This window comes from Dysidea avara, chromosome 13 (genome assembly GCF_963678975.1).
Source record: "Dysidea avara chromosome 13, odDysAvar1.4, whole genome shotgun sequence".
In the NCBI taxonomy this organism is placed as follows: Eukaryota; Metazoa; Porifera; class Demospongiae; order Dictyoceratida; family Dysideidae; genus Dysidea; species Dysidea avara.
Window position 1 is genome coordinate 8,337,823 of NC_089284.1, and position 23,359 is coordinate 8,361,181.

At 37.6% G+C, this 23,359-nt stretch overlaps 1 protein-coding gene across 1 annotated transcript; it reads right to left on the minus strand.

Moving 5' to 3' along the window:
• Window positions 1–2,845: 2,845 nt before the first annotated feature.
• LOC136242023 (dynamin-like GTPase OPA1, mitochondrial) lies at window positions 2,846–23,351 on the minus strand. The gene is made up of 30 exons (XM_066033341.1): window positions 23,039–23,351; window positions 21,056–21,137; window positions 17,132–17,209; window positions 15,713–15,735; window positions 15,586–15,663; window positions 14,214–14,300; window positions 12,347–12,448; window positions 12,154–12,230; window positions 11,752–11,869; window positions 11,630–11,704; window positions 11,448–11,519; window positions 11,140–11,239; window positions 10,386–10,448; window positions 10,217–10,284; window positions 10,066–10,138; window positions 9,914–9,986; window positions 9,533–9,648; window positions 8,215–8,279; window positions 8,080–8,165; window positions 7,289–7,381; window positions 6,964–7,039; window positions 6,864–6,908; window positions 6,527–6,634; window positions 5,896–6,004; window positions 5,143–5,279; window positions 4,756–4,842; window positions 4,594–4,701; window positions 3,261–3,354; window positions 3,039–3,149; window positions 2,846–2,985 (listed from the first exon to the last, which is right to left on the minus strand). The coding sequence occupies exons 1-30, from the start codon at window positions 23,270–23,272 to the stop codon at window positions 2,918–2,920; spliced, it is 2,706 nt and encodes a 901-aa protein (XP_065889413.1). The 5' UTR covers window positions 23,273–23,351; the 3' UTR covers window positions 2,846–2,917.
• Window positions 23,352–23,359: the final 8 nt, after the last annotated feature.

Sequence of the window (23,359 nt, forward strand, 5' to 3'; positions counted from 1 at the left end):
TGCTACGTGGTGGGCATTAAATAGAAACTTCTAGTGCGTGGTTTCTAGCTTGCATATAAGTAGAAGGAAATGAACTCTAGCACAATTCTAGTCACTGTGTGGCAGTTGGAAACGATGCAAAATCCGTATCAAACGATTTTCTACTTGGCGCGCCCCCCAATTGGTTCCGTTCCGGCTTTTAGGATTTTGGATATGTTATTCTACAAAAACATTGCTTTCTAATGATACCAAAATCTGCTTTCTTCGAATTTTTTCCATGTTCACCCCCTTTTTGAGTTAAATCTACTGACTAGAGTAGAACCTAATCTGTGTCTGTAACCTCAAACATTTGTGATAGTTCTATTTAAAGGAATAACATAATCTCCACAATTCCAATTTAACTAATAATTTATCGAATAACTCCATGCAGTGTTTTTTTTATTATGATTGAGTAGCTAAAATGTGCAATGGTGTATGGACAGCTCAGTTAGGCTCATCAGCATGCAGCACAGTGGTTGAAGGGAGTCCCCATGAAGAAAAATGCATATATATATGCATACAATTCTAAGGCCATCATGTGTATGTGCATAGTCATAGGCGGTGTGGGTGGGGGACCGGGGCCACCTCCCCCAACTATATAAACAGTTGAAATAGTTGCCAAACACTAGTTAGCTATTAAGGCTGTGTCATGAGTGTTAATTTTTGTGATTGGGTGAAGTCAGATCCTATGGTTGGTAGAGCTTGATGCATGAGTGTAGTAGTGATGACATAATGATGTAATATCTAGGACAACCATGTGCACCTCAGTACATACTCTAATAGTAATGCTAGGAGCTTATGAGCCGCTGAAGGCGGCGACCTCGGCAGCTCATAAGCTCCTGGTAATACACAGCATATCAAGTGTTGAATCTTTACAATTTGTTTGAGATCATGATCAGTGTTGACCATCGTTGTACGTATAATACCACAAAGCACTAGCAAATTTCAAAATCTGCATGGATGGATGTCTTCCAAGAAATAATTCAAAACTTGGGGTGTTTGACATTAAATATTAGGCAAAAAAATGAGATTAAATCTGGGGGTATTTGTGCTGGCTGTAGAATATTTTACAAATCACACTTTCTCTGAGGACAATTTTGAGAGTTAAGTATGCTATTTTTACTAGGTAAACTTGGGCTCTCAGATATTGAATAGCCATCACTATATGCATGACTTTTTGTTAGTTGTATACTAGGAGGTCTTTAAAAATTAATTGATCTGATACTGAATCTGAGAGCACTTTAAAGTTGCATTCACAATTGGAAAATTTTGTGTATTAACCACTCTGAGATTGAGCATTTTTGATAAGGTTTGTGTGTCATTTTAAAAGCAAGCTTAACCTAAGTATAGTGTAGTATTCATTCACAATTTTAGGGGATGCAGGAGTCTGAGATTTTAGGGGGTGCAGGAGTCTAAGATTTTAGGGGAGGAACCACCCTAACAGCCCTAGAATAAACACTGGTCTTGTGACAAATATTGGTTGTTTTACAGTTGATATATATTTTATTATTCAAGGGTATAAAGCAATTTAACATGTGCAGAGGTACAATTAATTTACAACATTCCTCACCACCACAAGGATGTCCCTCATATTATTATACTATTAACTTTAATGGAATTAAATCACTGAAGATATAGTTACTAAGTAAGTGATGACAATATTCCCACATGCAATGTTTCTTATCCTCCTGGACAACTTTGGGGGACAAATATCCATTGACCTGGTTGGGCATAAGCATATAAGTTATAATGACTCTAAAGGTTGTATTGTATACTGTAGATAATGACGCAGAATTCAATTAGACACTTAAACAAATAAGAGTGTAGTATACAATTCAATATGGTATATATCCAGCAGGTGGATGGGTCAACTGTATGTCTAGACATTTTACTACTCATAGTATCTCATGCATATACATCTGAATCGATCTCACTTTGAGTCAAGTCTATATAGCAGCATACTTTTATGTGGGATCACATTGCATGCACTTCTATGACTGCAATGTCTTAAAACTATGTGCAGGAGTGGTGGAGTAGGCCAAAGAGTGAGGGGGCCAGGCCAGCTGTAAGCTGAAGACCAAAAAAAAAGATAATAGCTGTCCTCCACCAACTATATCTCCTTATTTATAACTACACATACGTAGCTAAGTAACTTACTACACTGCTTCTCTGAATACTGTGACTGCTCTATTAGAGTATCTAGATCTTGACTGTTCTATTAGAGTATCTTGATCTTTTCTTGCAAACATTGTCCCGTGTGTGTGTGTGTGTGTGGGGGGGGGTTGAACTTGGACAACCATAGCTATATAACAGAGTTTCACTTGGTCACCCCCAAATTCCTGATTCCCCCCAAAGGAGAAATCCTAGAATAAACACTGCACAAAACCATATAAGATGAAACATATAATTTACCTGATGAACCCACAAAATTGCAAAGGTCAAAGTTCATTAATAAAAATGGGTGCTTCTGGTCAGCTTATATGGGCTCTGTAGTTTCTAACTAGTGAAGATTGTTGTGAAGGGTACGTGTTGTAGAAATTTTGCAGTGAACTTGCCAATATAATTATGTCTTTCAAGAGAAAAAAATGTTTAGAAACTGTGCTTTTGTATCTGGATCTATTAGTAGAGGTCTAAAATTGCATCTAAGGCATACAGTAATATAGTTATACAAGTAACAACATCATGCCGTCTATGAAATATCAAAACCACTCAGTACTAGGTCCAACATTTAACACTATGCTCAATTCACTATACTGGACACCTCTACACTAATTCCATGTAACTCTCTGTAATTGTTAATTTTTTGGTCAATAGTTTAATTCAATGGTGATTTCATGGATTAACTATTATCTTCTATACAATAAAACAGTATTAATCCTTCAAACATTTTTTAAAAAGTTTATCTATGTTGTTGCCTTAGAGCTTCTCTAAACTGTCCTAATTTTTCTTGTATTAGTCGAACTTGTTCTAGAAAAAAGTGGTACAATATTATACACAATAAAATAGTTGACACTGCTTACTTAGCCGTTCTGCTTTATCTATCACTTCTCCTTGTAAGAGTTGTTGTTTCTGTTCATTGTCAGCAGTGATGGCATCAAGCATTGTCTTCACCTCCAACTCCAACTGCCGTACTACAAGAACACATTGATAACCATTTAACGGGTATACTATCATACATATCCAATAAATCAATGATGGTAAATTGTATACATGCCATTTCATTCCTCAGCACAACTACTAACCTTCATGGTCTAGCAGTTGGACTCTGAGAGTATGCGCACATCGTCTCATCAACTGCTGTACCCTCCAGAACAGCACCACTTCTGGACAGGCATGCTAAGTGTGATGGGAGTGGACAGTAATTACAAATATCTACATGGTACAGATAAATATCACTACTTAGCCAGGAAGTACCGAAATTTCAGGCTAACAGTTGAGACCTTGCTTGAGACTCTATAATAGCAAACTGCAAGCAAGCTACTCCATTTCTACTGCACTTATGCAATGATGGATCAAAGAAATAAAAAGTAGTGAAACAAGGGAGGTCGCTTACACCTGAAGATATACTGGTGGACATTTAATCCCTACACCCATGACTGAATTAGACATTAAATGTCCACTAGTATATTTCAGGTGTAGATGACCTCCCTTGTTTCACTACTTTTTATTTCTTTCATCCCTAATCGAACTTAAAAATTTTCCTTGTACTTGATTGTTTACTTTTTTTGTAACATTATTTTGACTGGTGACCCCGTACATACTGCATTAGAAGAATTACGCTAGGTCTTTATTGTTTTTGTCTGAGCACATGCCCAATTACTGAAATAGTGGAGTGGCCATTACACTTTGTTTTCAGTTATATTCAGCCTGTTTTACAGCGTTACCAATGAAGAATACTACGAGAATGACCTCTGCAATCAATCCAATCACAACGGAAAACTCGAATGATTCCCATTACAAATGCTATGGAAGGCATCATGCAGCACTGCTGCGAATCGACACCTTGCGCTGTCAGCAAGGAAAGATAAATGGAACACAATGAAGCATGCATTGTACATACTGCGATATGCCAAAAGGCACCTGTCGGGCTGAAGCGATGTTAAACAGTGAAAGAATCAAGCCCATAGCCTTGAGTTACACTTGTCGAAGGCACCAGTCAGCCAGACAGTCAGCAGAATTATTTTTTTTTAAATTGTAGCAACCTATTGGAAGCGTTTCATGTTGTACTGAAGACAATTTTGAGCTTGGTTATACCTAACCAATACTGCCAAGGCACCATGAAGGTATTGTGAGGCTGGTTTTAGGAAGATATATTTGGCCAGAAAAGCCCAAACCTTCATGATCCCTAATACACAGTACAATAGTACTGTATGATAATCACTTGCTGTCGAGAAGGCTACTTGTTTATTGACTAAAACTACCACAAAATAGTCACTAATGCGTTTGCATCAGTGCGGAAATCACCAGCCAGATAGTTCATGAAAGGGTTGATTTTCTACATTTAATCCTGCAGAACAAATGACTTTCAAACAACCAAATGGACTTAACAAGCTTCTGATACATAGAGCTACTCACCTTGGAATCATACTGTCGTAACAGAAATCCTCTTTGACATTTATTGACAACTTGCATAGTCTCTTGTAGAAAGTGTCCCCTGTACACATGTTTCCAGACATGTTGTACCTAGAGTAGTGAGAAGTATGACAACTGTACACGTCTAAATATATTAGTGCTCACATCTTCCAGGGTACAGGTGACCCCCTTGTGTTTTAGCACTCTCTGAATAGTGACCACCTCATCGGATGACAACTGATATGTATGAGTCTGCACATCAAAACTCTAATAAATTTCTTGCCATAGTTACAAGTGTGTAGAATATTTACTCAGTGTAGTACAGTAAACTTCACTTAGCAACCATGTCAAGTAGGTCCCAAACATTGCTAAGGTGTATTTTCATGACCTCATTTTAACAAAACCACTTCATGAAGCTACATTTTTGGTCCTCAATGTGACCCTATTAGTGAAGTTTCACTGTTAACTCCTTAACCACACCGAACACTTATACACACATGCAGGCAGTGAGATTACTAGTGTCATAACCCTAACACAAACAAGTTTACTAACTGGTTCAGCTTGTACGGCCTTAGCTAACTCATCTGCTATCTGCTGATGGACTGCTTGTGTACTGCTCTGAGATTGCCACTTCAGCCATCTATCATAGAAAGATGCTGGGCCTTTCAAGTCCTCGAGGTCTCTTCGTGCTGTAAAATCACAAGAAGGTTTCACACATTAAGTGTCATCATTACTGAGTGACTGTTCAATTAGAGTATTTTACCACCAACTGTGTATTCAGTTTGGGTAGTGTTGAGTAAATAAACAGAGCTCTGCAATGACAATGAACAGATCATCAATCCAAACCACCTGTCTAATAAACTCTTAATTTTCCAGTAAACAGTGTTGAAAGTTCATGTTTGGATTAGTTATGTTGGATATGCTCCTTAAGAATACTAATAACGGAGTCCTCAAAAAAATAAATGAAACAGCATGATCTCTCCATAATGTTAGTTGTGAAGTTACCAAGCAATGTTTCAAAATTTATATAAGTGTTCTGGTGATTCAAATTGGATGAAGTTGTACACAGAACCCATTTCTACAGAACAATACTCTAATTGAACAGTCAGTTTCGAATTCATGATCACTCCATAGTATGTAACAAAGAAATAATACAGCACCATCATAAAATCATGTTGCTCTACATGGTTGATATAAATTATGCTCACAATTACAGGCCCTATATATTCTTTTAAAATAAAAATAGTACTAGAGCTTTATACAGGGGGCAGCGCACATCACGTTACTTGACACACAACTGCTAACCCTTCTCTATCTGTGTTGACAGGGAGTCATGCATGAACTTCAATGCTGAGTCCCATTCTGCTTGTGTGCGTATATCCTTATCCTCAAGAGTTGTGACTTGGACATATTTCTGTAACAAACAACAATACAGAATTATTATTATTATTACAGAATAATAACATGCAATACTGCTCACTCCTATAGTATATGTACAAGCTGAGTTGGATCCTGAAAAAACAGAAACAAAAAAATAGCTGAAAATGAAAAGTTGATTTTTCTCAATAGAATTAACATTTCAGCCAACCAGATGATTAAAGGTGACAGTAAAGGTGTCAACAACAGACATGTGTGGTTTGGCTTCATTACAAGTTCAGAAAAGGGTTGTAATAGACACTACACTTTTATGGTCTCCACATGACAATTAAGAATGACTGTAAATATCATGTCAGGAATTTGAACAAAAAGATTTTTAGCAGGTCAAGCAGTGCTACAAATGAGCCAAATTTCAAGATCATGTGTAATTGCATCCATGAGTCATTAAATGTTTCTGAGGATCCAGCTCAATACGTAGATACTAAGTAAACCATGAAAGCTTGTGACTTGATCTGCAAAACTATAAAGTATGCATGATACCTTTCAACTGCTTACATACCAATTGCTCAACATTTCCATCTTGCCAGCCATGTTGTTCTTTGATAGACTGGATTACAAAGTCCCTCAGGTCTTTGGTTAGTAAGTGGTACCTTCCGTTCTTCGTGCTCTACAGTGAATAATAACAAGACCAGGAAATGTTGCTATCAATAAAGCAAAGGGTATGCATACGCTGCCAGTTACAGCTACTAATAACAAAAAACCACTAAATATTATTTAGGCAGTAACACGGTGATGGTCTCTTGTCCTAAAGTGTTGGAGTACGTCCATAATCTAGGACAATGGATATAGCCTTTTTACCAGTATTGGAGATTACAGTATACAGTTAGTAATGGTACCTCTAGTTTGTCAGCAAGAACATTGAACATTGTATCTCTGCCAACCTGAAAAGTGGAAATCATATAAGCATTTACATTGTACAAACAATTTATAGCTCACTTTAATACACAAGTTTGCTAGACTTAAACTATCTGCCCACTTTCTTAATCTAATATCAACTTCAGTATTAAATTCTCTTCAAGAGAAAATGTGAATGATAAACAGCAGACACACGTGGAATCTGCTAACATAGAAACTTAACAACTTGTAAACTGATCTGAAATCAGGATGCCTTAGGTCATAGACTACCTAAATTAAACAGCTCCCATTGTACAAAACAGCACTATTGTAGTCCTAAACTTGACATCCCCGGCATGCATTTATACAAAAAGGTTTAATCCATTGTCATATGAAACGGCGGGTCTATCTCTAGTTGCATACTTACACAGCTGATTCTCTTTGTCGAGCATTCAATAGCACATCATCAAGCACATATGGGGCCACCTCCTTCCATAACTCCTTAGTCAGTAGAGACTCCCTACATGAGAGACAAGTCACCAGGGCTCTGTGGTATTGCCAAAAACCTTCATTCCATATATTTTTAAAGTAATACCTTGGTATTACTAAATATAGGTATTGCCTATAACTGTACAACAAAAGTTGAATAGAAATGGAATATAGTAAGTTGCAAGGCAAAACACATTTGCACTCAGCTACCCATTCTGTAAACATTTGCACTCAGCTACCCATTCTGCAGTTTATTTTGATGCCACAACATCTAATTCCTTCTGTTTTACCATTATCCACCGTGATATATTTGACAGGTTTGGTATTGGGCCTCGGTATATAGTATTGTGACCTTGGTATGACTAAAAGATATATTGTAGAGCCTACAAGTCTCTATACCATATGTTCTCTAGGAGTAACCATACACACTAGAACTGCATACACACTGGAACTGCTAACAAATACTTGAAGGGCAAGATATTAATGATACATATACTGCTGACAAGAGTTTCTTTTATATCATGATCTCTTGCTGTTGGGAACCATCACTCTACAATTTACAATTGAAGAGTACTATCTTCACATTTATAGTAAAATTATTGCAAGATATGTAACATCAAGACTAGAGTTCATGTAGCAATAATTGGATCAACTACCCTAATACAACACTCACAATGTTAGCATGTCGTCACAGTATATGCAACATACACTACAGCAAGACTTGCCTACCATTCTGCAGGTTCAATCTTCTTGTGATAAGCCAGTCCAGCAATCTCATCTAAGATGTCAGCCTTTGCTACTTCAAATAAATCGTTCTTCACAGGAAGGAGGAATTTTAATGAGGACAAGAATAAATAGCCTTACCCTGTCCAGCACTCTTTCTCCAGGAAATCTGTTTCTCCACTCTGCTTCTAAGTTATACTTGATACCTAAAGGAAGTGCATTATTTAGGATATGCTACACAATGTAATGGGGTATTGTGTAAATGCGTAACAAGACATGCTATGAACATGGTTGTGTACTACGTATTCATATCTGTGTCTCTGTGTATAAATACTGTGCTGTCATACACCATAACACACACTACAAATGTACACAGGTACAGGCAAGGAAAGATTCCACAACACATTCTATCAATTTTGATTCAATTGTATAACTTGCTATGATTACAATACGACTACAGTATATATTTCACATATGTATCCAATAAAATTACAATTACTTTTGTGAAGTAATTGATTAATTATTTATTAAGGCTTTACAGCAAAACTGCTGAAGGTCTGTAGGACACCTGGTCCTACAGCCTGTCTAAAGTTGTTACAGAAAGTGTGTTTGAAAGGTAGAGAAAGGAGAAAAAAAAATCTACGACTGGACCTGGGCAGCCTCGAACTTGCAGCCATCTGATTAACGCTTGAATGCATACAGGAGCATGGGTAGATAGATTAGTGCTGAAATGATTGTTCGGGTATTAGACTATTTGGTTGGCATGACATCGTTCAATTTGCTAACACAATATTCGAATATTCATTAGCACTGTGATCAGATGGATGAAGCCAACATTGAAGCAAGAAATTGTGAACAAAGTAGCATTTTCATATTGTAAAAAAATCTTATTTCCTCAACAGCAATCGTAGGATAAATGGTTCTTCAAAAGCACTACCACTACCACTACTACTACTACTGACTTGTTTCTATTAATTTGTACTTTTGTGTAATACTGAGTTGGCCATGATTAAATTAAGTTTATTAACGGTAGTTACATTATTATTTTATGACTACAGACATCAAAGGATATTATTACATCAGCAAAAGTATTAAAAATATGATCACATAGTGACAGAGTTGGTAACTTCAACACTACATTGTTACACATCAAGCAGCCATTAATAAACAATAACACAGACAACTTGTGGTTTTGGTATAGCCTACTAAACAAACATTGTATTTGTGTATACAAGATGCATAGCACCTTCCAAAAATTCTTTGTTCACGAAGTTAACACTACGAGGTGAAGTTGGATAGACAGCAAAGTTCAAGCCATTACTTATATACTAACACAAGTAAATACCGATTGTGGGTTTTGGTTTTATTTGTCTAGATTTTAATTTCAGTGATTGCTGCTATTAAAGAATTGGTACAAATACCTGAAATAGGTATTGATTGCGATGTGCACATGACATACCACTGAACACTACAGTCTGTTCATCAATTGATCCCTTCACCATCTTCCAGAACTCTTCATTGACAGCATTCACCATGTTTCTTGTGCTCAGTTGGCCATCCATCAACATTCCACTCCTACAGAACATGTCAATATCCTCTGGTGGAACATCCAAAACAGCCACCCCAATATATCTAACTATATACACAACTTCCAACAGACACCTCAAATGACTGTGACATCCTGCCACAGAAATGTGTCTGCTAATTTGGAGAAAACATGCTAGTGTCACCTAAAACTTATGAAATTTTGTACTTCAGTTGTATAAATAATAGAACACACACGCTCTATTTAGTCCAGTGAGGTTTTGTCCTCCAATCAAACACAAACAACGAAACTCACTGAAAAACACGTGAGGTAGCAAAGTATTCCCTCTCGTATTTCTGAATGGTGTCGATGGATTCATTCTTGTTACCTATAGGATAGTACATATGAGATGATGAGATGCAAATAACTGTTAGATTGTGTTCAATAAATAACAGAACAGGGTTCACCTCTTCCAGTCACAACAGCATAGTAACCAAGTGCTTTCATTGGAAACAGTTTTCCCTCCAAAATGGCCTTGATCTGAAAAGTAATATGTACACATTGAATCCTATTCAATGGAATACAAAGTACAACTGATACACAGACATATCAACATACTCTTTCCTGTTTGATTCCTTGTCTTTCAGCTAGGTCAACCTTAGTGAGAACAAATATTGTCCTCTGTCCTGGAAAACAAATTAAAGAGTGCATTATTAGTATACAAAAAGTGAGTGTTATCAAAATATGAAAGTAGTTATTGATGTGACAGCAGCACAGAGGGCTGTACCTTCAGGGTCAACTTGGCTGACTAAATCAGTCACTATACTTCTTTCTGCATCAACTGACCCATCTAATTTGTACAAACAATATGCATGCAGTATTATAGCAATGTATTTGTACTCATGCTTTGTATGCATTCATGTATTTGTATGGTGCAGGCCAGTGATGCCAACCTCTTTGTGGTAGGCCTGTTAACGTGACTCTTATGGCAGCACCCCTGTGACTGAACACATGGTTGAGACTAAGTGAGACCATAGGACTCTTGCATTGGACTTGTAAGCCAACAAGAGGGAATATCCACTTCATGCTTTTAGTGCAAAGTGCAACCAAACCAGAACTTTGGAAGCAGAGCCCTAGGAATTGTGTTGTGTGTGTAGCAGGCAAGGTCAGAGGATTCCCAAGAGGGCTTTACATATTATGCATACACCATGCTTTGCATGAGTCTCTGACTCAGGTCCCTGCAATTATCTATGGCCTATCCACCCTCCTGGGGTCATCTCACCTGGCCTAAACTTCAACAGCTTGTAAAATAGATTATTCAGCATCCCCTGGCTGGGGACATGTGTACCTTCCATGTAGGGTTGGGGTGGAGTTGATGATCTCAAGAGAGATGATGGTCTCCAGACAAGCAGAAGAAGAAGCAAGAGTGTGTGTGTGTGTGTGTGTGTGTGTGTGTGTGTGTGTGTGTGTGTGTGTGTGTGTGTGTGTGTGTGTGTGTGTGTGTGTGTGTGTGTGTGTGTGTGTGTGTGTCCTTTACACACCTTGAATACACATAATAATGGCATTGGGATTTCTCATATACTGCTTGCACATTCTAATTATAGACTCCCTAGTATCTGCAGCCATTCCAGTAGTAACAGTCTGAAAGGAGAAAGAAAGCAAAAACTAATATATAATACACACAGCCTGCAAGGCTACACCATAACCACAGAAATTAATCTGGTATGTATACATGACCAGACACATACATGAATAAGAAATCAAAATTGTTATTAAAGTGTACACTTCTGTTTTCCATGTGACACTGTTGCACACGGACGTTGTAATACATGCACATTATACTGCTTACACTGATGATCCCTGGTAGGTCCACTAATACAACTCTTTTCAGTTGAGGGCCATACACTCTAATGGATATGGGCTACAAGTTGGTAAACAGACAACACAAAAGTCAATAACAGATTGCTCCACTTACATAACATTTACGCATGTGAATCAAGTGTAAGCATTGCCTACACAATATAACATTACCTCGCTACTGACAGTCAGTCCACCACGTACTGAAGCCCTCATTCTCCCTTCAATCTCAGAACGCAATTCCTTCAACTACCCACACACAACCATCAACACCAGCCACACACACACCAACTAACCTCCCCATCTTTAGTCAGATCATATTCTCTAGAGGAATCAGAGAATCTTGCTATCTGTCTCTCTCCCTCACTGAGTGTAACCATCACAGGAGAACGTGTCATCATCTCCCCAGCTCCTCTGAAGTGTAGAAACAACTAGTTAACAATGACACTGGTAGGCATGAAGGATGATATTCTGAGTTGGAAAAGTGAAAACACATCAATATGGTTGGCTACGAGACCTTGGCATAATAATAGGTGGGTCTTAGCATTGTTCAGAACTTACTTTATAAAGCCATATTAAAGAGATCCAGTTGTATCACAGTTGTATCGTTGCCATAGCTTATATGTACAAATACACACACTATGGTAATAGTGTGTGTGTGTTTGTGTGGTGTGTGCACACGTGTGTATATAAGTTACCTGGGAAATATTCTGGCATTGGCGACCATCTCTAACACACTAGTCTTTCCAGCACTTTGATCACCAACCACCACAACCTGTCGATTAGGAGAAAAACAGCATGAATGTGTGTACTGCATGTGCTCACATATACAAACACACTCGCAAACACACTCGCAGAAATGTATGCATAAACATAGCAGGCTAAACACACTTTTGGTAGCTGATCCACAATCTTCCCTGCCTTCTGGCTGGACTTGGCATCAAACTCGGTCAACAGATTGAGAATATCAGTGTACATCTCAATGAGAGACTTCTATATAGGATAACACACAAGCATCATAAAATATAGTACACCTATCTCAGAGGGGGGCCCCAATGTAGTGCTGTACAGACAAACAATCAAGCAACTGCAGCTCTGTGGGGCAAGGGCCAATCTAAAACTGTGGCGACCAATACAAAACCATTCACAGCAGACCATGTGCAGTAGATTGTATCATGTTCAATCATGTTTTCTGGTACAAATTTGCTACTAGGCATCCTCCACTGGGCACATACAAAACATTACAACTTAAGAGAAACAGCAAACCAGTAGAGACGAGAGATACGATAAAGACAGAAAAACTCGTCCTACTTTTTACATACTCTGTAACGTGGATAGTACAACATAGCTTGTTGTGAACAAAGCAGGTATTTCAATACTAACAATCTAATTGGGTATGGCAAGACTACTTTAAGGAATGAACCCTTACAGCTTGTCTCCTGTGCACAGACACACACTTCGCCAATGCAAGAAGTATTGGCTTACAACCAGACCATGTAATCTTATAAATTAAATCACTCCCTATGTAACCGGATAACCAAACAGTGGTCAATTCAAAACACTGATATATCCCAAAAACATCAACACATGGGGACACAGATGATTTGATAAGGTGGGAAACAACCAATGAAAACTCAGCTCAACAATTTAAATTTTGTCGACTACAAGTAGAGTACTATAGTAAGCCAATGCAAATATTCAACACAAATGGATACACCACAGGTGTATTTCTACAAATAAAATTATTACTATAAAATTTTTATTTACAATTTTCAAGCAGAAATAGTCCCAGCAGAGACCTGTATACTACAGACCACCATTCAATACCAACCCTAACCCCAGCAAGTGTTTAGGCCAAAAGTCCACACAATGAAACTTCCAAATCAAATCGGCTTTGCCCCTTTATGGACAGTTTGACAACATTGTATGGTTTGGTCATAGATGACAACACGTTGAACAAGAATGTCAGGTAGTAAACATCCATCACATCTTAGGGTCGTGTCACAGTTAAGAGGAAAGAAGCCTTTATTACTTGCTGTGCTGATCTCACCAAAATCAGCAGCACTCATACAACAACAACCATGGGATGTATAACTGTGCTACCACCCCATCCTACACATGTCTCCCAAGGTATAAATACTTGCTTGGCTTGCATGTATATGGAAGGAGAAATCTCATTATTAGGCCCACCTGTGGGAACAAAACACATAACTGGAATCAATTATGAGGTAGCCTTGTTTGTTTAGCTTTGGTATGTGAAGTACTTGACCTGAGGTGGTCTTATTTGTGAAGAAATGAACAAGTCTTCGCTATATGTGCATGTAAGAAAACAAAAGGCAAATTTTTATATACAAGCTTTGGACAATATCCGCAAGACTACCATCCCATATTAAATTCTAATCTTGTCAAGAAGAATCTCGTAACTCAACTACAAGGCATAGCATCACAGTCAGCAATTATACATTAAAGGGAATGTGTTTACAGCCATATTGACTATATGGCTAGCATGGTAAGCTGATTACTTGTTTCAACAGGAACCTTACAAGATGTTGGTGATGTGTATTGTGTGCAAACATGATACACTGTCAGTAATTGAATGAGATTGCAGCCATGTTGATGATGCAATTATTGTTATAGGCGTCTGTAAGGATTTGTTTGCAGCGTATGTGTGTGTATGTGCGTGCATGCATGCACTGTGGTGTGGGTGCACACGTAAGCTTTTGTAGTGACATTAACACATGCTTATGTGGTGACACACCTTCCCTCTACGCTTCCTTATCGCCCCACCCATCTCCTTGTTTAGCTGCAGCTCTCTGTTTTCATTTTCAAGCTCTACAATCCTCTCCTAGTAAACATACAAAAACAACACTATAAAAATTGTTAGCATGTACATACATGTTAGCATAAATGAATTGCTAAAGGTTGTAGTGGCTGATGGGATTATTACATGTTGTTCCTAAAGCAGTCCGGGAGATTCTTGTCAAATAATCATAGGCTAAGATAAACATGTACCCTGAACTAAACTAGTAAGTTAAAATTCAAACTGAAAGAAACAGCATGCCATGGCAAAATATGTGAACCATAGACAGGTTATATGTACATACATGTCATGATGTGTGTACTGTCTATGTGTCTCTTTGTATGCGTGTGTACTTGTGTGTGTTGTGTCACTGTGTGCGTATGCGTGTGTGCATGCGTGTATGTACAGTGTGTACGTGCACATGCATACATGTGTGGGTACATGCATGCATCACATAGAGTGTATACAGCAAACTTATACTTCAAAGTGTGTGCACAGCAGTCACTGTCTGGACAACAACTACCATACAGCCTCCCCCCACAAGCCAACTTTTAAAAAAAGAAAGCATTAAACACAGACAGCTTAATCAGCAGGTGGAAGCCAGCTGTGTCACAGAAGCCTGAAACACCAACATGTACATGGGATGTGAGCCATCCTGTATCTTTGCTGTTACTACCAACAATTTGCCTTTGCTACAGAACTAGTATATACACAAAGCATTGAAACATGTGGATTCAAGGACTTTTTCGTACTCTACACAATACAATACCATACAGGTTTTAGCAGACCACTACAATTTTTCCTGTGATTCTAAAATAACTTTTGAAATATTGAAATATGATTCACCAATGTGGCTGATCAACTGAAAATGACGCAACTGCCATTTATAAAAATCATTCATGCAGCGGAGAAAGAATATACTGTTGATATACAATTTACCATTGCACAACAGTTTGTTAGGTTAGGTAAGCCTGCAGCACAAGCTGCTGTCAGACCTTCAGTGCTGTAAACTGTAAAGCTCTAATAATTATAAAAAAGCAGTCATTTACATCTGTCTTTTGCTGAAAGAAAAGATATATTGGAAGGAATTGAAATTCCAGTTGGCAAGCAATCTTTGTAGGTCACCTGTGTGATTGATTAGCAAGTCTGATAGCAACATTATAATGAATTCCCTGTATAGTGTGATATCTTTGTGCAAGTAAAAAACAATACAGCTCAGCAAACTAAAGCAATGAGTTTTTTGGTCAAAAATATTTAGCACCTCTAATGGTCACACCAGTCCAGGCACTTGTGAATTTTGTAGTCACACTTGCAACACACATGTTCCTACCTGCAGTTCTAAGATCTTCTTTCTCCATTTATCTTCTCGTTGCTTTAAATCGTGAAAAGCCTTTTCCGTATCAGGCCCCTAATTTAATGTGCAAACACTAATATACTGTGTACGAGCAGTGGCTTACCTGTGACGCTGCTGTACTTGAACCTGCAAGATGACAAACATGATATACAAAGACCACATTTCACAACAAACATTAGCAGAGAAGCAGAGATACAACTACAACCAAATGGCAGCAGAAGACATCATTTAAGATACAAAAAATAGGATAACTGCACTATTCACAATTTAGATACAGAGATTTTTTTTTTAAAAGGACACAACAATTGTCCCTGTTCAAAATGGTCCCATAGCTTACCAGAAGAGTTTGGTGTACTACTACATGACTAGAACAATGGTGTTTTATAGATATATTTAACGAAGAGGTGTGGTCATAAAAATGCGATGCATGCGGAAATTATCAACCATTTTTGTAAGGCAAAAGAAATGCAATGTTAACAGGAACTTATCAATCAAGCAATGATAAAAACGGGTAGTTAGAGGACTAAAACCATTAATAAACTCAGGCATGGTAAAATAAGTTACCTTTCAGGTGTTAAAGTAATTTTTTTAGGAGGTAATTTAAATTTCATGTTCATAAACCAGCTGTACAGAAAAGTCATCCCATTATTCCTTTCCAGCAAATCCCGAGTATTGACAAAGTATGACTAGCTACAAGATTTGTATTTCAGGTAGTGATTACTTGATGCAGTATTACAGTGCTCAGAAACACTTTGAAAACCTTTGCCCTACATTTGATTTTCCCAATCTTTTTGTCCTACACAAATCCAGATTACGTTACGCAAAATCATGTAATATATTGCCACACCTTCTTGTTAAACCTGCCTATATAAAATAAGAGATTGGCCATTCAGTCCATTATCTGTGAGCCATTTTAACTACTGCAAGTCACATTTTTTTAAAAATTCCAGGAAAACACCCTGTACTTATGCATTACTAGTACAAAGGAAGACAAGATATATACACACACTGTAATTGTATCATGGTATCTATTGTTATAGTATGAGAGAATATGTAACTTGTGAAAAATGTTTGCAGTCAAACACAAAGGCTCTTCCCTTAGAAGTTATGCTCTATATGGCAAACTGTAGTACTTGGAATATTACATTTCACTACAAAGGTACATAGCAAAATAGTTGACGCATGACTTAATTTCCTCTGGCACTAACAAACATATCACAGACACTAAACAGACTGGTACCTGACAGCATTGTTGCCATGTCAAATGGTAAATTACTATTGGAGGTCAATGGATATCACCATGGGTCATGTAAACACAAACTTTGTGTGTGTGTACACAGTAGTGCGATGGGGTGATGATATCACTGTGTGTACAAACAAACATATTTATACATAACACACAGACAGACATGTGCATATACTCATACACACGTTACTAAATATGCACACACAACACACACACAGGGTGCACACTCACGCACACACTACAAACAGACACATGGACAGACAGACATGTACACACCTTGGTTTTCACTACTATTGCTTTTAGGTTGACTGCCACTTGACCAAGACTTCACCCACTCAGATAAGTGACCCGCTCCTAAATCGCATCACAAATTTTATACCCACAATACAATTCTCCCTTCACAACACAACCCCAACCCAACATGACATGGTAATGTACTGTACATGGCAGAGATGAATTAGTTGAATTCCTATGAAAAATAGTAAAGGGCTTCCACATTTACTAAAGGATATGTTACCAACACTGAAAAGTGTAACTGCAACAATGCAGACATAGCAACAATCCTGATCGTAGCTGAATACAGCATGCACAAACCCGTACACTACACACACACACACTGGCTCTGTACAGAACTGAAAGTTGCCATTGAGGCAATGTTACATATGAACAGCTACCTTTGTCCAAAAGCAACTTACCATCTTTGCAATCTTTTCCTTGTACAATTAACGCAACATATGTACAGCACAGTATAAAGGAACAATGGACAGAGAAATGTATCCTGCTTCCTCCATTGCAAAAAGCGACTAGACTACCATCTGTGTTCTTGCATTGCACGCCTTTATTTCAGACTACATTCCCTAGTTATTTGTTAAAGAAACTCAAGGAAGTTATATCATATTGCTGTACGTTAGGAGTGTGCACAACAATAATGTTTCAAGCTGTTCAACCACAAAATTGTATGGCTTGAAAATTGTGTACAGCCAGTGTAGGTGGAAGCAGGATGGTGGGATATGATAAGTAAACTACCATGGATCAAATACAAAGGCAGGGCAGTATTAAACAAGTTGCTAATGGAGCACTCTACAACAGAAATGGATCTGCCCATAAACTGAGGTGTAATTACTCTTATGGTTGGTTAGTTACAAATTGACTGCATCATATCATATGCTACTTTAGAAATGACATTGTCCACACTTTGATGCTCATTAGCTGCTGCAGCTTTGCAATGCCAATTTAGTATTCTAGCACTTTCCTTACTGAGGAACAACAGCTGTCTTTTGAGAATGAACCTTGGTGTTGTTGTCAGACAGCATGAAACCCACCCTCTGATCTGCCTAGACAACACATCACAAAAGACAGCTTGGATCTACCAGCAAGGAAATGAGATAGAGACTCCATCATAAGATGCTTACAAAGCACCAGAGAGGTAACTGTTTCGTTTGTATGATATAACCTACTTACACGTACATGTAGGGTATGGTTAACAACCGAACAAATTAGTTGTTATTATGACATACACACAAGACTATTTACTAGTAGGTTAATACTGTAGGATAGCAGACGCTGAATCAGTGATGAAGTAAGACACACTACCATGCCTTCTCTACACACATCACATTACACACACTAATTTCACAACATGTCAATGGTAAGTAGCTATTAAACTTTACACAGAAACTCCAAAAATGTACAAACATTGAGATCCAGGACACATGCTTTGTAAACTGCAATTCCTGAAGGAAACTGATAGAAGATGCATAAGCAAAAACACTGAATAAGAAATTACGACTTGCAAGTGGCAAGCATTTACAATATTTCATTGATAAATCGACTGTGAGATTAACATTGTGAGTGGGACTTAATAAAATATATTGTACCAACCAAAATTATGGCAAGAAACATTAATCTACAAGCTAGAAGTCCTACAAAAACTTCTCTACTTTTTCTAAACTGTTACAACACTATTTTAAAGTTGTTGTTGAAACAACAAATTAAGTCGAATTAATGTAGCAGCTGCAACATTTTTGTACACTTGAAAGAAACATAATGTTACTTTGTGTTATAAAGTTTTAAACCATCCTCATACTCACTTTCAGCTGTCATGTATAACACAGACACTTATCATCCCTGGAAAATATTCACGACCAAATTCAGTAAAGGCTCATGTCATCCTCAAGACTACATTAGTGGAGTCATGGCTTCCTACTGCTTCTCTGGCAAAAAAATTTAAATCTGATATGATATATTTTTGGTTTCTAAGGCAGCAGTGATATTCTTTTAATTGAATCAGCATAGATAATAATAGTGCCCGTGGCAATCTGCTGAGCATGAGCATAATAGTGTTGTCATGGGGAACCAATGGATGATATTATTTATAACAGAAAATGGTGCAAATTAGAAGCAGGAAATTCTATAGACACCTTTGACACAAAGACCTCACAAAAGAGGAGACCAGGACTGGTAATAATGCAAATTATGTGTTTTGTGTTATTGAAGGAAGCAACACTCATATAAAGTACTCCCTCATAAATAATCATCATGAAACAAATGACGATAGCATCGCACAGTTTTGATAAGTCAATCACTCTTATCATAACTGTCCTTCACAAACATACTGTGCCACAGTGAAGGTCCATTAAACGACAGAAAGTGATAATCGATAGCCCCATGCATAGGATTGGCTATCACAGCCCATTAACTTGCCATATTAATACCATCATCAATGTGCTTACGAGATAACACCTCGATATTAACCACAGGGGATTACTGAACACTTAAGGGCATAATTAGGTGTCCAATTCACACTGGCTAATGGCTGCTTAATCACACCATACAGCAGGAATTCAAAACAAAGCCATATCACATTTGCTGGGTACAATTTGACACTGCATAGAAACTCCCAATATGTCTAATTCATTTATCAATACCTAATTCATTAATTACACAATATAATTCAAAGCCATAAACAGCATTAACCACCCACTTTCTAATAATTGAGAGAGAGACTGTGTGTGTGTATGTGTGTGTGTGCGCGCATGCATGTGATAAGAGAACTTATGCCATTCAAATGCCCTAACAAATGTTACCATTGCTACACGTTACCATTGCTACACGTTACCATTGCTACACACAAGCTCTTGTTATACACAACTACAACAATTTGTAACCAAAGGATGGGTTGTGTAAACCAATTTATGTAGCTGCACAAAGCCTGTGTTCTACAAATCACAAATTGTTTATACAGCAACAGCTGCCAAATATACCCTTGTTCACTACTGGTTTACTCCCTATGCAAAATCTTTTTAAAGTAGTTGTGTTTTTGCATGCCTCTGGCAAAACGCAAGCTTGCCTTGGACTTCCTCCAGTGCAATATGAGTATCCTCAAATCAAGTTAGGTGGCAAAGTTATGGAAGAAGTTTCCTAAGATGATGAAACTATTTTCTGTTTTATATGACCAATGTGTAACATATGTAATATTTACCATTCTATTGATAAAACATAATGAAGAATGTGACCACTTTCATAAAGGCACTGGAATCAGCAGGGAATAGCTACCACAAACAATGGAATCCATATTCAAACATGTGGTTACGTGTAGTGTGGCCATTTAAATTTTAAAAAAATCATTTGAGCACAAAAGAATACGTACATTGCTGAAATGGAAAGTGTGCACGTGTTCACACGTGTGCGTGCGTGCGTGTGTGTGCATGCATGGAAGAGAGAGATGCTAGATTATGGTCAGGACCAACACTATATTTCATCTTCATCCAACACATGTCAACTCAGGTACATACTCAGCTTCACAAGTACTTGTCTCTTTATTTTATGACACTCATAAGACAAACTGCAACAGTGCCATATACAGGGTGTACCATCATAAACACACAACTGAAGCGTATTTAAAAGTCAAAGAATGCCAAGTATTATGAAGGAAGGGCACAAATACTGCTATTAAAGTAGAACACACATAACAGAGTATTAAAAACCAGATGGTGACTATATACAAAAATAAAGCAGTCGATGCTTCATTAAATTTTAAGATCATTCACAGTTTGGACAGGCTGGTGTGATGTTGGCTTTTAAAAGAATTCAAAACTGTTAACAATTTTCATTGCTTATATAAACTCTCTAGAATTGATGAGCCTTATAAAACAATTTACAAGGTGATAACTCACTATTGTTTACACAGAACATACTTACCATTAGATATGCCTTTCATCATGTTCTCTGGGTAGAGATCTTCAATCCATGCAAAAGCTTTCCCTTTCACATGCGAATAAGCCTATAGGGGGAAGAAATGGCAAAGGAGGTACACATGAAAATATAGGCAATGATGTGATTCAACTTCATACCTCAAAGTTCCTTAATGTTTCATATTTCACAGAAACAAAGGCATAAAATGGTTTTTGCTTTACCATATGGAGGGAAACTTTGAAGAGAGATAATCTGGTGAATCAAGCAATATATCACAGTTGGCGAAATAAAATCTGGTGAATTGTTAGCTAAGTGCACGCCCTTGTTTTAATTAATTACCGATTTCTATACCTGGTGTGGTACAATGCTTGACATCTAATTGAGCGCCAAAATCAACTACAAGGTCAGTCCACCCCCTGGAATAGTGGAATATGCATGGTAGCTAGCGCTCACATTGTATCTAGACTACAAGGTTCAAGGATACCACATGGTTCAGTAGTCAACAGCACTGGAGGGACTCTAGCTCGATGATTCAGTAGCCCTTGCTGGTACAGAGTTACTCAAGGGACTGCTTTAAAATATATTGTAAAATACACTTGTCTACATACTAGTGAGCTGCTGTTTTTCTCCCAACCAAAATATTTGGATGAGAAAAATATGGCAAATTCATGGTCATCCACCAATTTTTTCTGACACCAAAGTTTCCCCACATACAATATTATTCATCATGTTGCTTACGTCACTGCACAGAGTTATGATTGTACCATAGTGTTTGTTTGAAAAACTCGCTTCTATTGTGATGCTCCATACCCCCCAGAGATTATGGGACCAGAAAAGGCAGCTTTCCTTGTAACTGTATAATTTTGCCCAATAGTCCAATGGGATTCATAATGACACAATTACTGAAATGTCATTTCCTGGAATATGTCTAGCTCATGTGACCACAACTGGGAGAACAAGGTTTGACAAAATCACTAAAAATATAGTACTGTTGAATGTGCGTATTATATGAATAAGTTTGAAGAAACTTTGAACAGAACAGTTGCAAATTCATGATGGAGAGCGTACATTACTACAACCATTTCATCTTTGTCTCCCAGCTTGAAATTTTCATACAAGTATCATGAGGCGGCATAAATGATTTAAGCATGTGACACAGCTCAGTTATTTCTTATTATGTAAAGGGTCCATTATTGTCACTGCAGCTGTTTATGAGCTCTGTTTTAGCTTCAAAATTTAAGTTATAAAACTATGGCATGATTTTTTTACTACAAAAAAAGTTCTATCCTCAGATATAAAACAAACTGCTTTGCTGCAATGGTTAAAGGTAAATATGCACAGATTAGACATGCCAAAGCCAAACCCTGTTCTTTATTAATAGTTACTATTGAGGCTGTTGTGCATTACGTTAACTAAAAGAGGACTCACAACATGATTTGCCTGATCAGGTTTAAATGGTTACAATAACACTGTAGCATTTGGTGCATAGAAAATCACAAGTCCCATATAATACACATATACTATAATCTTGTTGCTCATTGCTATCAAATGTATGGATGTATAGAGGCCAGTACATTTGCAAACTTCATGGTGGACACGTGCACTATTCTAATGCTGATACATAAAATATATACTTGCAATTCAACAATTATGTATTAGAGATTAGATAATAGAATCTATAAGCTCCTGCACATGTCATACAGTGAGGTCTGCATGGTGATGCAAGCACATCCACTATTATGTGATGATCAGGACAAGGGATCGAGTACAAACTGCACCAGGTGGATTAATACTGATTTTTTGGAGGGAAGGAGTGGTGGGCAGCCCCACTAAACTTAACAAGCGTGCACAATAGTGACAACACACACGATGGCCCCATTACTAAGGAAAGACAGTTATAATGCTACTAAGGGATGAAGCTGCTGGGATAAAAAGAGAAATAGAGTGCACAATTGTATAATCAAGTATTCTTATTAATGCACAACCTACCATTATAACAGTACCACCGCTGATAATCAAGACCCCTGTTGTCCAAAACAGTCTGCTTGCAACTCTCCTAGCAAAGCTTCTAGAACCACTAGCGTAATGTCGTGATAACACGAATTTATTGCTTCCAGCAAAGAGATTATGGCCAAGCGTTCCACGATTTCCATTGCTATTCCTAAGAAAAATTCTTTGACATCCTATCAATGCTTTACGTTGCCTGGAAGTGATCCTATACATCTTTAAAAAGCGTCTTAACTCTGTCTTTGTACGGCGGTTACGCGCACTTTATTGGCGCCCAAACCTACTTTATTTGGCGCTTAAATA